This window comes from Gymnoscopelus braueri, assembly GCF_963280865.1.
Source record: "Gymnoscopelus braueri genome assembly, chromosome: 8".
Taxonomy (NCBI): domain Eukaryota; kingdom Metazoa; phylum Chordata; class Actinopteri; order Myctophiformes; family Myctophidae; genus Gymnoscopelus; species Gymnoscopelus braueri.
The window spans coordinates 10,124,130-10,141,589 of record NC_137609.1 but is presented as its reverse complement, the minus strand read 5'-3'; the positions used below and the strand labels follow the sequence as shown (position 1 = coordinate 10,141,589).

General features: G+C 42.9%; 1 protein-coding gene across 1 annotated transcript in view; it reads left to right on the top strand.

Moving 5' to 3' along the window:
* dclk1a (doublecortin-like kinase 1a) overlaps nucleotides 1-17,460 on the top strand; it is a gene marked incomplete at both ends in the record, with an annotated part of 134,944 nt that overhangs the window by 33,872 nt on the left and 83,612 nt on the right. Inside the window, 4 exon segments of the mRNA XM_080434763.1 lie at nucleotides 3,957-3,966; nucleotides 3,969-4,006; nucleotides 4,008-4,056; nucleotides 5,883-5,981. Coding sequence (XP_080290889.1) covers nucleotides 3,957-3,966; nucleotides 3,969-4,006; nucleotides 4,008-4,056; nucleotides 5,883-5,981 — 196 coding nt within the window.

The window sequence follows — 17,460 nt, the reverse complement described above, 5'->3', positions numbered from 1 at the left end:
ACACACACACACACACACACACACACACACACACACACACACACACACACACACACACACACACACACACACACACACACACACAGATGCCAAGTGCAATTTTTTTGAAGTTATGTAACACTGTTTGGATCTGCTGTCTACTTCAGGGATGATTGGCATTTGTTGTGTTGCTGCAATCTCTCTATCTCTCTCTCTCTCTCTCTCTCCCAACACATACATACATGTGTTGTGTATACACATACACACATACACGGATACACATACACGCGCACGCACGCACGCAGCGCGCTTATTTTTCTGAAAACCTTGCTGTTAGCAGTGTCTTATTCTCAGAATGTTGACTGGTGGTGACTAATGTCTCAAGCAGTGCATTCTGGGCCGTTAATTGCCATGGGAACATATTGACAACCTTGTGCTGATAGGAAGCCTCCTCGAGGCCCAGCAGGACACGTTGTTATTGACTGCTAATGGCCTTTAATGGGTTTCAGGCCTGGAGCTGCGTTTTTTGCATGAACTTATCTCACGTGTGCCTATAAACTGTTTACACCGATCAGATAACATTTGGAATATTGACAATACTATTGACTACTGCTATATATGTTTGTCACGTTAGCTCCATGGCTCTGGACACAATATCTAACACACACATTATTATTTTTTATCCCCACCGGGCCGGAACGGCCTGGGGCAGGGATGATGTTTTTCTGTTCTGTGAGTCTTGTCCGTCTGTCTATATGTACAGCTAATCTCTGGCACCGCTGGACCGATCAGCATGAAACTTTGCACCAGTGGTGTAAAGTAACTAAGTACATTTACTCAAGTACGGTACTTAAGTACGCTTTTGAGGTATTTTTACTTTACTGGAGTATTCCCCATTTTCAATTCATTTACTTCTCGGAGGCAAATATTGTAAACATTGTATTGTTTTACTACACTACAATTATTTGACAGCTTTAGTCACTTTGCAGATTTAGATTTTTATCGCAAAACATACATTAACCAATCAGCCCTATATATATTTCTGCCATTTGGAAATAGCCGATCTACAAGCTCACAAGGATCTGCTATTTTCAAAATATTGTTTTTCATTATGAACTTCTACAAGAACGATCTACAAGCTCACAATGCGTCGCATCGCGACGCATTGTGAGCTTGTAGATCTGCTATTTTCAAAATATTTGTATACATTATGAACTTGTGAAATGGGACATTATGCACAATGACTACTTTTACCTTAGGTACTTTAAGTATATCTTGATGCCTATACTTTTGTACTTTTACTCAAGTCAATTTCCGGACTTTGACTTGTAACAGAGTATTTCTACACTGCAGTATTGATACTTTTACTTAAGTATTAAGTAAAGAGTACTTTCTCCACCACTGCTTTGCACACACACTCCCAGTAGGCCAAGTGGAAGAACATCCACCCCAGTGTTGGCCTCATGGTGGCACTATAACAGGCCAAACTCCAACAGATTATATCCAAAACTAACACAAATCGGTATTTAATGATCTCTGTGTGTGATCAAGACATGACCGGAATGCCAGCTCGTAGATCTGCTATTTACTGAGCACGACCCCGGCAACGCAAGCGTGATACCAAAGGCAGATAGATGACCGAGTGTCAACATACCGTATGACGAGTTTGGGAGTAGGCCTGTCACAATTATTACATAATCGTCTAATCGAAATTATTTGAGATAATCGCAGTAATCTTTTGCATAATCGTCATAATCGTTTCCATGTTGAAAAAATGTCACACATTTTCAAATATTAAAAAAAGCAGAAATAGCAGAAATAGCAGATCTACAAGAGCAGAAATAGCAGATCTGTAAGCTTGTAGATCATCTATTTCTGCTATATACAAATAACTTAAATGTACAAATAAATTATTGACATATTTTATCATTTAATGATAAAATATGTCAATAATTTATTTGTAAAGGGGGGCACGGTGGCGCAGTCGGTAGCGCTGTCGCCTCACAGCTAGAAGGTCCTGGGTTCGATTCCCGCCGGGGACGCTGTGGGCACTGGGGGCGTGTCTTCTCCTCCGCGTCATCAGCGCCCATACCCTAGGTGGGGTTGGCGAAAGGGCCTACTCTGTGTGGAGTTTGCATGTTCTCCCCGTGTCTCCTAGGGTAGTTAATACCCTCACAAAAACATGTAGTAATCCTGGTCACTATACCGCCTCCCCCATGACAGCCGGGGCGCCTGATGGAGGGGAAGGGAACTGGTTGGAATAACGTGTTCCTTCCACGCGCTACGTCCAACCAGGGAAACTCCCCCCTGTCAGGTGACAAGAAGGTCAGTTGGCTCTCATGCCTGAAGGAAGCATGAGCTCGGCCCTGGCCTCCCTACTGTGGGGTGACAGGTGTAATACTGGTGTAGGGCTGGTGTAGTGCCCAGGATCACTTAGGAAATTGGCACCGGGTGAAAAAAATGGGTTACAAAAATCGCGGGAAAAAAATTAAAGTAAAAAAAAATATATATATATTTGTACATCTAAGTTATTTGTCATATCTGCCCTTTGCAATTTTTGATTACGAAGCCTTAAAAGGCAAACAGAAATTAAGTTCCAACGTTCAATGCCAAACACACAATTAAATCGTTAATCGCAATTATTTGTATGGCAATTAATCAGCAACTTAAAATTGTTATCTTGACAGCCCTATTTGCGGGTGATAATGTGTCAACATACCGTATGAGGAGTTGTGGAGTGAGAATGTGCTGGTTAGAGACAAGTGGATTATTGTCAACATGGTTCTGGTGTGTTAGCTACACAGCATGCTGTCTGGCTATGTGCAATACAGTACAAGTGACTCATTTCCAGCACTGCGCTGTGAGTCACAATACTGGCAGCTTCACACTTCTGTGACAGTATAACCAAGGATCTCTCTCTCTTTTTCTCTCTTTCTCTTTCTCTCTCTCTGTCCGTGTCTTTGTGTCTCGGTCTCTGTGTTCATTGCAGTTCATTATGCTTCAGTAATGTGAAAGTTAATTGAACAGCAATATAATTAGTCATTCCTGTCTCCAATTAATTTCCTGTTCTCTCTCTCGCTCTCTGAAATGCACGCACACTTATTGTCCCTCTCAGACATGTACACACACTTAGATATGTCCATCTGATGGATCTCTCACTAGTCTAGAGGCTTTCTGTCAGTTTGCCCGTCTTCTCGTTTTCCAGAGCATTTGTTTTCTCGTGCAACGAAGGACTCGTGCAAATGAGTCGTGACTTGTGAGGTCTCATTGGGTTCTGATCCCACCATTAAACCCAGATGCACCATGGTACTGCAGCCCTGTGTGTGTGTGTGTGTGTGTGTGTGTGTGTGTGTGTGTGTGTGTGTGTGTGTGTGTGTGTGTGTGTGTGTGTGTCTGTGTCTGTGTCTGTGTGTGTGTGTGTGTGTGCGTGCGTGCGTTTTGCTCTCTCCATATTGTCGGTGTCCGGTGGAAACCGTCCCATTTTCATTCAAAAGTTAGTTTAGTAGTTAAAATAGCACATCTACAAGCTCACAACACCTCACATTGTGACACGTTTTGAGCTTGTAAATCTGCTATTTTCACTACTTTTGTGTGATCACTCTTGTATGATGATACGGCTTGAAACAGATTTTTGGCCCCGACCCGCATTGATATAGTATCATGTGTTTGTAAAAAGAGGTGCGTCCGTTCTCTCTATTACTATATTATGATCCAAATGTCCCTAAAAGTGTGGTAGAATTTGAGAAATAGACATTTGATTTTGACAAATTTCTGGCTCTGCACAAGAGAAGGTTGTTTTTATGATAAGTAAAGATTAAGCATTCAGAGGTTATGTTTAGGCGTTAGGGTTGTACTTATGCCTGATTTATTTATACTTGGTTGTGTGCTGGTGTTGTGCACCCCAAAAAACGATGCGTGCATTTGTTATTACATGTTTCCTAACTGAAACTTGTGTGTGTATATTTGTGTTTTTTTAGGTGACATGTCTTCAGATTTCTTTGGGGATGAGGACGTCTTTATGGCGTGCCGGTCCGGAGAAGTTTCGCTACCAGGACGACTTCATGCTGGATGAGAGTGGTAAGGCAGCAAGATAGGGCCCCTTCTTAGGTACCACCGTTTCGTGGTACATGAGACATCTCATTCTCCCTGCTCTTGTCCTCTTAACTTACAATTTTACAATTTAGGCATTTAGCAGACACTCTTAATCCAGAGCGACAGTACACACACACACTCTGACTGACTGATGGGCAGACAGACAGACAGACAGACAGACAGACAGACAGACAGACAGACAGACAGAGGGGAAGCATCTGTGTAATTATCACTTCTGCCTCCTCTCTGACACGCCTGTCATCCTTTAACACCACACCATGTATAGTACAAGTACATTCATCACACCATGACTGCCCCCCCCACCCCCCACACACACAACCCCTTCCCCATCCTGTGCGGTGGTAATGAGTCATACAGTGACAGAAGAACAATGTTTCCGCTCGCAGGGAGGAGATGTGACTGGACTGCAGAGAGAGAGAGAGAGAGAGAGAGAGAGAGAGAGAGAGGAGAGAGAGACGAGAGAGAGAGAGAGAGAGGAGAAGAGAGAGAGAGAGAGAGAGGAGAGAGAGATGAGAGAGAGAGAGAGAGAGAGGAGAGAGAGAGATGAGAGAGATGAGAGAGAGAGAGAGGAGAGAGAGAGAGAGAGAGAGAGAGAGAGAGAGAGAGAGAGATGTAGTTTCTTATAAAGTACATGATATTAAGAGTCTAGTTTCTTATAAAGTACATGATATTATATTGATATCAAATTACATATTGACCATACACAACCCAAACCTCGACCAAAGTCTAATTTATTTTAACGTACTTGCGTACGTACAGTAAGTTAATTTATTGTTTTGTTCCATTTGTACACTCTTGAATTAACATCCCTGTCAGGTGGAAACCTTGTTGTGAGCTTGTAGATCGGCTGTGTTCCACAACCTTTGCATGACACTTGGCACGGCGAAGCAGAGCATTTATTTATGAAAAAAAAAGAAAACATTAAAAGTTCAAACATGGAGGTACAGTACAAGGTTTCTGCCCGACTGCAGTGATATATAGTACGAATATCCTTGGATTGTTGGAATCTCCTGAGAGAATGAGAGTGGATATGTTTTTTTTGGCAGTGTTTTTAGATTCATCTTAAATTCATTAAAGTAATGGACAACGTGGGTTGGCTGAGGTACCCTGACTGCTGCTGTCCTGCAGTGCACTTTACTCTCAACTCCACCAGCTGACGTCTACTTTATTTTTATATATATATATTTATTTGGTTACAGCAGGGTATGAGTAACATTCTTGTACATCAACATTAGATCCCAGTGTCCAATCTTTTTTAAGACAAGGAAAATAAAAAGCACCTCCTACACCACCACACAAAAATGGGAGAAAAAACTAAAACAGACAAAAGACAAACAACAAAAACAAACAGAACATGAAGAGGAAAAACAAGGATTATTAGTTATTTTGCATTATTCACAATGTGCTCAGTGCGAATGGCCCTTAGCTGTTGGTGGTTTGTCCATGATCCAATTATAAATAATACATTTCCTAGCCCGAACTAATACTTTTTGGAAAAGCATAACATTGGATGAGTTCAGGGACATGGTCCGGCCTGGAAGAACACTTCTCTTCACGTTCCCATCTTTCCCTGTAAAGTATCATTTCCCCCCCCATTGTCGTGCCTGATTTGCCAGGTGTGAAAAGAGGCCAATTCGCTCCTGGCACCATTTCACACTTGGCAAATCCCCCCCTTTGTCAGTGACAATGCTTGGACAATCCACTGATGTTCCACTGAAGGGCCAATGACAGGCTCTCAGAAACTTCTGTATTCATATTTTGTTTGTTGGTTTTTTTCATTGTGTCGTCAGATTGTCGAGTGATGAAGTCAGGGAAGGGCATCGCCCCTCTGATCCGGGCGTCGCCCAGGACTGCCAACCAATCACTACGCAGCAAGTCCCCTACATCTGGTAACGTGTGTGTGTGTGTGTGTGTGTGTGTGTGTGTGTGTGTGCGTGCGTGTGCGACTTCAAGGCATATTTATCTGAAACTAATCTGTCCAGCAAGTGATGGACACTTGTTTAGCATTCATCATCTACTGCCATATCAGCCCTTGGGTTAATATCCTTTATACAACCATCTTGGTCCTTTTATCAGTCTCCTCACCCAGGGCAAGTGTAAAGGCTGGGCATGTGATAAATATAGATGATCATCTATGAGCAGATCCAACCATTGTTGCCAGATGTACGATAATTATCATATTTGTACGATAATTTTACCCTCTGTACGATCAATAATTCCAAAATGCCCAAATAAGATTATGCCCAGATAATTTCGCCATATCGCAAAATGTTTGTGAATTTACTAAATTCCCTGGCTGCTGATTCGGGATCCGATTTGGCTTTTCAAAATAATTTTGTGTGATGCTGTCATAGCATTCGCTGGCGTTAATTTACCAAAATTTGGAGACAAGAGGTTTCTGCTCGACAGCAACGCTATGTTATAACTTTTAGCAAGGTGGGCAACCATGTCTTTGCAATCGACCAGTTGATCTTGAGGTTTGTTTTTGTCGATAGTGGAACGATTAACAAAAAAAAAAAACGGACCAAAACACAACCCTTCAGACCGTCAGTCATCCAATCACGCTCAGGCTTTCTGGTTTGAATGTGAACCCCAACTAAGGGGAGTGGCGCAGCGTCAAATTAACACAGGAATGGTTCCGGGCCGCATACAGTATCAACGGTCCAAGCCTGTTATCTGTGTAATATTTATGCAATTACTTTTAAACAGCTAAGGAAATGAGACGAGACCAGGCAGTGGTATTGAGAATGAGCTCGGGAAGAGATGCCAAGGGACAGAAGACGACATACCCAGGGAACTCGGAACGACACTGTTTGACAAATCACAAGTCATTTGACAAGAAGACATTTTCAGCCGTGAGAAAGAGAAAATCTGAAAAGCTTCTTGCAACCTCCACTGCAGCCTCCTCCGATCATGATGTGTGCCAGGTTCTCGCCAAACACGAGAAATCGTTTCAGGATGCCAAGATATTCAAGGAGGTGTTGCTTTCGGCTAGCAAGGATTTGTTTGGCCACTGTAAGGACATGACTGAAATCAACAAGCTTCAGTTGTCCGGGAAAACGGTGACACCGAGATGTGAGGGGATCTTAGAAGACTGCACAGACTTAGTGCTTCACACCGACATCCGCTGGCTGAGCAGAGGGACTATTTTGGCTCGATCCAGAGAGCTGTTGCATGAGATTAAAGACTTTCTGAAGCATTATAACCACGCAGGATATGAACGTTTGGACGACTTGCAGTGGCTGATGGATTTGGTCCTCGTGGACCTGACAGAGATGCTGAATGAACTGAATTCGCAGCTACAAGGTAAATCCATGGATAATTATTTTGTACTGTATGCTTTTTGTATCATTAATTGCTTGTATGTAACTTTTTAAATGTGTGCTGTATATTTACATTTGTTTTGGCGTATTGTTTCTATTAATTAATCCACCACTGATCCCTGATATTCTATCTTTATTTCTAGATAAAGACAGGCACGTGATGGACATGATTGGCACATTGCAGTCATTCAAAGTCAAGCTGAAGATGAGCTGTTCAAAGCTGCAAAGACGTGACCTGCGCTACTTTGCACACTTACGGTCAGAACTGGACTGGACTGCCAGCGCTACGCGGAGCAGGTGAAGAGCATCTTGGCTGAATTCGAGAGAACATTTGCTGACATTGCATCGCTTGAGCCTGTAGTTTCATACATGAACTACCCGTTTGGCCGAGTGATAGACGTGGAGCACGTCCAAGTCATTGCAGACAAGATGGGATTGGGAACACTGTTTGGCGTGGAACCCCATGGAACTGGGAGGGTTTTGGAAGTGGCTGGACAAAGAGAAGTATCAGAGCATCAGAAGGTGTGCCGTCTACCTGACGGCGATGTTTGGATCGACGTACCTCTATGAGTGTGCGTTTTCTCACATGAAAGCTTTCAAGTCAAAGTACAGATCATCAGCAGAGGCAAATGATCACCTTGTTGCCTTTTTCAGAATCGAAGCCAACGGCTACCAGCCTGACTTTAATGGTCGGCCAACGCTTAGTTCCCATCAGTGTCAACTCTCCTTTCCACCAAGGCAGTTCAAGGGACGGTTCAGAGCTGGCGCCTAATATCGAAAAGAAAAAAATTATAATTAACAAACAAAAATAAAAACACTTTCATACACAGGTAGGTGTTTGAGCAGGGCATGAAGTATTATAAAGGCCTCATACCATCTCAGCAACGGGCTGTTTGTTTGTCTACATTGTAACAAAGTCACTATACAGAGAGACATTGAAATTTCTTTCATTCAGAATCTTGAGTGAATTTATTGCCAATATTATTTACTCGTATTTCCCAACTCACATGTTTGGTGCTCTGCAAAACACAATTCACACAATTGTTTTTCACATTGTAAAACTACAAATTCTACTGGACAAATCTCAAATCTGTGGACACAGAAATCGGGTGTTGGGCATCACAAAACTACAAATCCTCTTTTACAACCTTCAAAATACTAATTGCAAACTATACAATGTCAAAATGTGGATGCACAAAAAGTGCAAATGATTTTAGCAACATTTTCCCATGTAGTATGGAAAAAAATCCACACCCGTGTACGCACGTATCAGAGTTATGGTACCTACAGCCAACGAGAGGAAGAGGAGCTCACAACCAATCGGTGAGCAGCACGGAATAGTCTTTAACAGCCCATACTTGGAGTGGATGCATGTATGACGAAGCATGATGAATTACCAGGTAATATCTAATTCATAAAAATGTATTCATGCCAAATATAATCAACAAACTTAAACATTTGATTAGTCGCCTGCATAAAGATGACTTTTTAATGGGTAATAGTTGGTCGAGATTTGTCTGCACATCTAGGACCAGCTTTATGCAGCCAACGTTAATTGGATTTTATATCTATGAAAAGCAGTCCACAAGCTTAACGTTAACGTTAATCCCTCTATCTCTCCCTCACTTTTTAAAAACTAATTTTTCAGTTTATTTATACTATATTATTGTGCTTTGTCTCTTTAATGCATTTCCACATTTTAAAATGTAATTTTGTCCTCCTTTTCATTTATTGCAAATTATACTTTCATTTATACCGGTGATATAAACATCCCGGTGAAATAACATTGCATAATCTGCAAAAAGCTACTCAAGATGTTCCAAGTTCCTCCTCTTGCTGGTATTTCTTGGTGGCAAGATGGTCGCAGCATTCGCAAGTACCAGCTGTAGACAGGGGTCATCAGCTGGGAGCCGTCATTCCTTGATGTTTTACCCCTTTTATCCCAGAACATCTTTGGGTCAGCATTCAGGGACGTCGTCTACCTATTACTCCCTGCAGCTGGACTCTTGGATGCATGTCTGGAGTTAGGTTACAGCCACCTCCTCCGATAAAGACAAGACTCTTTTTCAGGTCCACTTCCATCTCAGAAGTCAGAAGCTTGGTATAAAATGGAAAGCAGGTTCTTGGCAGCTGTTCTTGCCCTAGGAGCCTTATCTGCTTCTGGTGCCTTGTTTGTCTTTTGGCCTTGACCCTATGCAGGTCCATCCATTTGGTGTCTCCACCTGTATCAGCCTCCTCCCCGTGCATTGCAGTCAAGGTGTGATTCAGGGTGCAAAGGGTAGCTCCACTCTGCTTGCAGGATCCTCTTCTTTGCCCCAAATCTTCAGTTGTTTTTTTTAGTTGGTAAGAGGTTAGACACAGCCTGCAGGAGGAAGGACAACTTGCCCTGACTGGTACCCCATGTTCCTTCCGGGACAGTCATCGCTCCAGTGCCTTGTCCCACTGCATACATACACTGTCCTTGGCGAACAGGCGAGCCCTGTTGCTTTTATGCGGCGGTCTTCTGCTGTGTCTCGGACATTCTGCACCACGAGTCATCTCCTGCCTTTGGCATTGGTCTTACTCCACCTCTTGGTGTTGTAGTTTCCAAGTTAATAATAATAATAATAATGGATTTTATTTATAACGCACTTTACATTTACAAGAAATCTCAAAGTGCTTACAGAAGGCAAATGCATAAAAACAAACATCACACCAATCAATAAAAGAAAACAGCAACTAAGAAACTGAAACAAAACAATTAAAACTGGGGGCATAAAGCCTAGAGGTAAAACCAGCTAAAAAAATGCTTTGCTAAAAAGGTAGGTCTTTAATCCTCTCTTAAAGCAGTCGACCGACTGTGGTGCTCTCAGGTGGACAGGGAGGGCGTTCCACAGTTCGGGGGCGACCGAGCAGAAAGCCCGGTCGCCCATGGTGCGTAGATTGGCCTTGCGGGTGTTGAGGAGGTTGGTGTTTGAAGAGCGGAGGTTGCGGGTCGAGGGTTGTAGGGAGACTAGGTCCTTGAGGTATGAGGGAGCGTTGCCGTGGATGCACTGATGTGTCAACAGGGATATTTTGTATTGGGTCCGGAAAGCAACGGGAAGCCAGTGGAGTGAACGGAGGATGGGTGTGATGTGCTCATGTTTGCGCACTCTCATCAGGACCCTAGCAGCGCTGTTCTGAATATACTGGAGCCTTTGAAGGCTCTTGCTAGGGATCCAGATGAGAAGTGCGTTGCAATAGTTCAACCTGGAGGAGACAAAGGCGTGGACGAGCTTTTCTGAATCTGCTAGCGTGAGTGTGGGACGGAGTTTTGAAATGTTTCTGAGGTAAAAGAAGGATGTTTTGCATAGGTATTTGACGTGGGCCTCGAAGTTAAGGTGAGGGTCTATTTTTACTCCCAGGTTTGTGACAACCGGTGAGAGGGGGAGGTCCTGTCCGGAGAAGGTGATGCTGGTTATGGGGGATGTTTTTATCTGGTGTGGGGTGCCTATAAGAATTACTTCGGTTTTGGAACTGTTTAGCTGCAGAAAGTTGTTACTCATCCACGCCTTTATCTCCTCCAGGCAGGTAGTGAGAATGGATAAGGGCGGTAGTGATGATGAGGATGATGATTGCTTGGTTTTTATGTACAGTTGTGTGTCATCAGCATAGCAGTGGAAAGATATTCCATGCCTGCTGATGACACGGCCAAGGGGTAGCAAGTTCCAGTCGTCCTTGACGGACCACCCCAATGATCTCCTGATGCCTCCGTTACATTTCTGTTCCCTTCACTGCTTCCTGAGGCTTCCATTTCCTGCCATGATGCCCTTCTCAAGTCTCTGCCATTTGGCGGTGAAATCTCCCACAGTGAATCTCATCTTCAGTGAATCCTAGTGTGACATCACAAACTAGACTACCTCTGATGGTACTTGGTACTAGTGCCCCAATGCTTTTTGGATAAGCTGGTGAGAGACTCTAGGGTTAGCCGGGAATCCAGACAGAGGAGCTCATTCAGCCTTTGTTTTTGTTTTTCACTTTGCTTCTCAGCCTGGAAATCATGCTATTTCCAAGGGGCGGGACAAGCACCCAATGTAAAATTCGAGTCACTTCCTGACTTGCCTATACTGTACGTAATTGGTGACGTTTGGAAATCCTGCTCAAACAGGACGATAGCCAGACAGAGAAGCTGAGCGAAAAACTAAAACAAACGCTGAATGAGCGCCTCTGTCTGGACTCCAGGCTACACTTGGGTAGGCCTTGGTGGGATCAGCCATACAACTGAGGGTGTTGTTACTGCGCTTTGCTTCCTTGATGATCTGGATGAACACTGATGTATGCTCCAGACCTCCAGAATACCCTGGGACTCCTTTTTTTTTTTTTTTTATCCCACGATTTTGTAATCCATTTTTCATCCACTGCCAATGCCTAAGCTTGTAATCCTGGGCGCTACTCTCCCTCTGCCAGCCTGGGGAGAGCCCCAAACTGAGCTCATGCTTCCTTCAACGCATGAGGAGTGAGCAGGCCGCTTCATATCACCTGACAGGGGGGGGGGTTTCCCCGGTTGGACATAGTGTGTGGAAGGAACACGTTATTCCAACCAGTACCTTTCCCCTCCATCAGGCGCCCCGGCTGACCGGGGGAGGCAGTATATCTCATGCTTTTTGGACACTAGTGTGTCCACATACTTATGGGTGAGTAGATGAGATGTTAAGTATTTTAACATTGATGGACCTGATGAGTTCAGTTCTTTAGGGGTAAAAAATAAGTAGTAATAATGTTCTTCATCTGTTTCTTGCTGCTTGTTTGATTTTATTCTTGTTTTTTGCACTTTGTAACCTTGTTTTGAAAAACATCTATAAGTAGCATATCGTCTCTGTCGGAGGGGAAAATGTCCAAAAATGTTACTTTTCAGGATTCAAATTCAAAAGTAGCAGATCTACAAGCTCAAAACACATCTCTTTGTGCTGCGTTTCAAGCTTGTGGATCTGCTACTTTTGTGTGACGCTGTAGTATGATCAAGTAGGGCATTAATTTACGAGGGGTCCGGGGGGTATAGGAAGGCTATATAGGAAGAGACGGTTCATATGAATGGCCTGTAGTCTCGCTGTTTCACACCTGCTTGTGTCAGAAGTAAATAAGCTCCATTCAAGCGGATGGGTTTTTGCCGAAATTTACACTTGATTATATTACCATAATAAACATTGTAACTTACAAGTTGATAATAAGTTGATAATAACGTTTAGAAGATAGTCTTTACAAATTAACATCTGTTTTATGAATTTTGAAATTCAAATGCAATCGGCAAAAGTAAAAAGCTAATGTTACGTTATAAATAACAAATGTTAACTGGTTACTACTTACTTTTCAATTCCAATTCTAACCCTAACCCAACAACACGCTAATGCATGCTCCAGATAATTCTTTAACTACAAGCAAGGATGAAATCAAACAACAGGCAGCTAGACACAGATGAAGGACATAACTATTTTACAGTATAAATTACAGTATAATTTGCAATAAGAAAGCTGGCCTAGAAAGGAGGTAAAATGGGGAACAAAACAGGCCAGTTAAAACAGAGATGATAAAGAGTAAATCAAGTTGCTAAAATAATTAAAACGTGGAAGTGCATAAAAAAGACATGCAATAATATAATACTAACTGAACAAAAACTTTTTCAAATTGATGGAGATTGATAGAGGGATTAACGTTAATGTTAAGCTTATTGTCTGCCTTTCATAGAAATAAAATCCTATTAACATTAGCCTGCAGAAAGTTGGTTGCAGATGAGCTAACAAATCTAAGCCAATAATTACCCATTCAAAAGTTCTCTTTATGAGGGCGACTAATCAAAAATGTTTACATTTGCTAGAATCATTGTATTTGGCATGAACACATTTTATGAATTAGATACAAGCTGGTAATTCATCATGCTTCCTCATGCATGTGTCCTCTCCAAGTATGGGCTCCTAAAGACTAATCCATGCTGCTCACTGATTGGTTGGGAGCTCCTCTTCCTCTGTTGGCTGTAGGTATGATAACTCTGATTGGTGCATACACGTGTGGACTACACTGTGGGGAAAAAATTGCCAAAATGATTTGTATCTTTCTGCATCCACATCTTGAGGTGTGTGTGTGTGTGTGTGTGTGTGTGTGTGTGTGTGTGTGTGTGTGTGTGTGTGTGTGTGTGTGTGTGTGTGTGTGTGTGTGTGTGTGTGTGTGTGTGTGTGTGTGTGTGTGTGTGTGTGTCACACACACACACTGTATATTCTGTACATACAGCTGGTTGCTAAATGTTTCTGCCATTATTCTTGTACATTCTCTTTTTGTTGCTGCTATAAAGTTTTTACTTGTTTACTTTAACAACAAAAAAATGTATACATGTTATATCTCACACCAACATGTCACTACACATAAGCGAGTGACAATTATTGATGACAGCTCTCAAAGCCAGGAGTGACACTTGTAAAGTTGTCATGTAGGCTGCCGTTGTTGTTGTGCTTAAAGTTGTCACTGGCGTTGTAGAGAAAGCAGAGACATATACAGACTGTAGAACGCAATACAGACATATCGTCGCTGAGGGTGTAACACCACAGAAAATAGTTTTGTGATGTGATCCTTTGTGTTGCTGCAATAGACAGCAACCGATTTAGTTCCATTTAGGTCCAGTGCTTGAATTGTTTTTCCTTTTATGAGTAAAAACTGTGCAATACATAATTCTGTGATGAAATGTTGCCAAATAAACCTCTTGAAAACTGAGAAACTGTCTTTCTTTCTTACTCTTGAATTTTATCATGAATTTCCCATAAAGGCCCAAGTATTGTTTCATTATTGTTTGATGTGCAACACTTTTCTCCCCCAGATAGTCGGCATTTATCTTACCCTTTTATATTAAATTATTAACTTAATACAAGATTTACTTATTGTATGTTTGCATTATTCTGACATAAAAGCAGTGGTGGTTTACACTGTCTGGTGATAGACAAAAAAAAGATGAAACCAAAATAAACAAAAAACGGTATAGATCCATCCTAGTGACCCAAAATGGTTGCCCACCTTTGCCTTACCTTTGTATTCTGTAATTGTGTGTCTGCTTGTGTTTGAGTTACTTTGTATGTGTTGTGTATCATGTGTCATAGTGGTATTTGTAACTATGAGTGCGTACACCTGTAACCATATAGTCCTTTTTGTTACATTTGTACACACTCAGAGTTAAATGAATACGGAAGAGTTCACTGTGTAGATTAGTTGTTCTCAACCTGTGGGCCGGGGCCCACTGTTGGGCCGTGACAATATTGCGAGTGGGCCCCAAAATAGTTGTCAAAAGATTTTAATGATGAAATTACATTAATGTTAAAAAAAAAGTTCATGATATTGATTGATTGATTGATTGAAACCTTTATTTATTCTCGAAAAGAGGATTTAGGTTTACCCTCATTTGCAATGCTGTTGAGATTGCACTCACACAACAATCAACAATTAGGACACACACAGGTATAAAACACAGAAACGACAAAATAAGACAAACAGAAAACTAGTATGTTAAAAACAGTTACATTGAGACACACGGCCGGAAGCGGAAGGCCTACAAATTCACGCCCACTTTTGAGATAGCGCCGCTACTCGAGGTCCGTTAGAAAGATGAACTGCAGCTGCCAATGCAATCCCTATGAGAGGATATGAGAATTAGCCTACTTTTAAAATATTCCTACATTAACTGGAGACGATATTGATTTAAATAAAAATATGTTTCCAAATGTATGGAGTGTCTTTGTCAACATATCTTCTTGTTTTCTTAATAGTTGATGTGTTTCACATTTAATTTGCCACTTTAACGAGTTACCCATAATGTTAACACAGCAGAGGCGAGACGGCAGACAGACAAGTTGTCGCATTTCAGTGACATCACTGTCTTTATGAGCGCCGAGCGGCGACCAGTGGCGTACCCACTGTAGAGGCGGGACAGGCGGTCGCCTGCCCAACTAAGATCTCGCCTCCCCTAAAAAAATACGAAAAGGTGTCAATGCGTGCTTAATGTCCTCAAAGTCACGCATCCAACAAGCTTTGAACTGAGCAGATTGGACCTTCTGTTCCAGAGATAATGACCAAAACATCTTGATAACGGCCACTTTCGCCAGTGGGTATTGAAAACCTCAAGGGATGCGTCCGTGACGTATATGTCACAGTACGTTTGGAGAACCAGTACGATTGAAGACAGAGCGCTCGTTTTTAGGCACGGGGCTCCTTCGGGGCGAGGCGGGGCTTTTCGAGACAGGGTTTATTAGCGAGGCTCGCGAGGAGGAGGAGGAGGACGGCGCTGCGAGGCGGGGGGTTATTACGCGAGGCTCGCGAGGAAGAGGAGCCTCCTCCTCCTCCTCCTCCTCGCGTTTTAAACCGTCCCGTCCTCTCCTTCTCTCCTTCTCCTCCTCCGAGGAGGAGGAGAAGGAGAGCGCGGAGAGGCGGGGCTTTGATGCGCCGACGGAGACCTGTCTTTTGTTGTTCCCCCCCACATAGCAACCAGGAAGCTACGCTAGGGGAACCATAATATCTATGAGGGGAACGCTGAACACGCGTTCACACGCACGGCGCGCCGACTTAGTGGAGCTTGAGGCCGAGGAAGCGCGCCCTCGCGCCTCCAGGCGCGAGTGCCCGCGGTGACGCGGTGACGCTCCACTAGTCGACTCAGCGCCGTTTGATTTGTAAACCGATAGGGACAGAATAGTTCTTTTCATGGATCACTGTGTGTGTGTGTGTGTGTGTGTGTGTGTGTGTGTGTGTGTGTGTGTGTGTGTGTGTGTGTGTGTGTGTGTGTGTGTGTGTGTGTGTGTGTGTGTGTGTGTGTGTGTGTGTGTGTGTGTGTGTCAGGGAGAAAGTAAAACAAAAGCCAGAACACAATAAAAGTATCTAAACAGTCCTGCTTTCAATAAACCAAAAAAAGCATGAGCGCGTGCGCGTGTGTGTGCGCGTGTGTGTTTGTGTGTGTGTGACTGTGTGTGTGTGTGTGTGTGTGGCCATATATGTTTGTGCACAAGCCTGGCTTGTGGCTCCCTCTAGTGCTGGGTGGGTGGTAAAAACGAGCGCGCATTCTTCAATCGTACTGGTTCTCCAATCATACTGTAACATATATACCATGCGACCACTTAAACTCTAGATCTCCGATGCTAGCGGTTTTGACATACTGATGGAGTATATTATAGTATATTGTGGGTAGTATATCAAGATGGCAGATATGGGACATTAAAAAGGATAAATCAAACAAATGGGACACTTTATTAGAGCACAAAAAAAATCGCTACAGCTTCAGTAGTTAACCAGTGAAATTACGGTATTTTACAATGCCTCTCATAGAGATTGCATTGAGAGCTGCAGTTCATCGTTCTAACGGACCTCGAGTAGCGGCGCTGTCTCAAAAGTGAGCGTGAATTTGTAGGCCTTCCGCTTCCGGCCGTATGTCTCTATAGTGATGTCACGGTCTGTCTCTCTACCTGTCTATTTCTCTCTTTCTGTGTCTGTCTCTCTGCCTGTTTCTTTTTGTCTTTCTACCCTGGCCATGCCCACATTCCATTCCATCACACTTCAACCCAACAGTGCCATTACACACCTGAGGCCACTTCTCCAATCAACCTACTACCTATAAAACGGGACTCATTGCACACACTCACTCACTGTCAGTTTATACTTTGTCGCCTCTGTGTTTTGTCTTGGAGGTTTTGGTTTGTTGCTTGTACCGGACTATTTGCATTTTGTGACTGCTTGTTCTCCTGCCTGCAACTGCACTGTAAGATTTGCCTTTTTGGACAGCTTGTTCTCCCCTGCCTGCCTTTTCAGCTATTAAATGCACTGAAATCTACTCTGTCTACTACTGTGGCTTTGCATTTGGGTTCAATCCACTCAGCATTCCTGACAGTATAAACTGAGCATAAATATGAACCCAGCAGAGCTACAGATTATTCAGAGGAAGGTTACAGAATTTGAAAATGTGGTGGCTCATCTCATGGCCTCTCCCCCTAACCGGTGTTTTGAAGTCCAAGAGGAGATTGTAACCCAGCAGCTGTGGTTTAAAGAGAGGCTGTGGCTTTGTCATTTT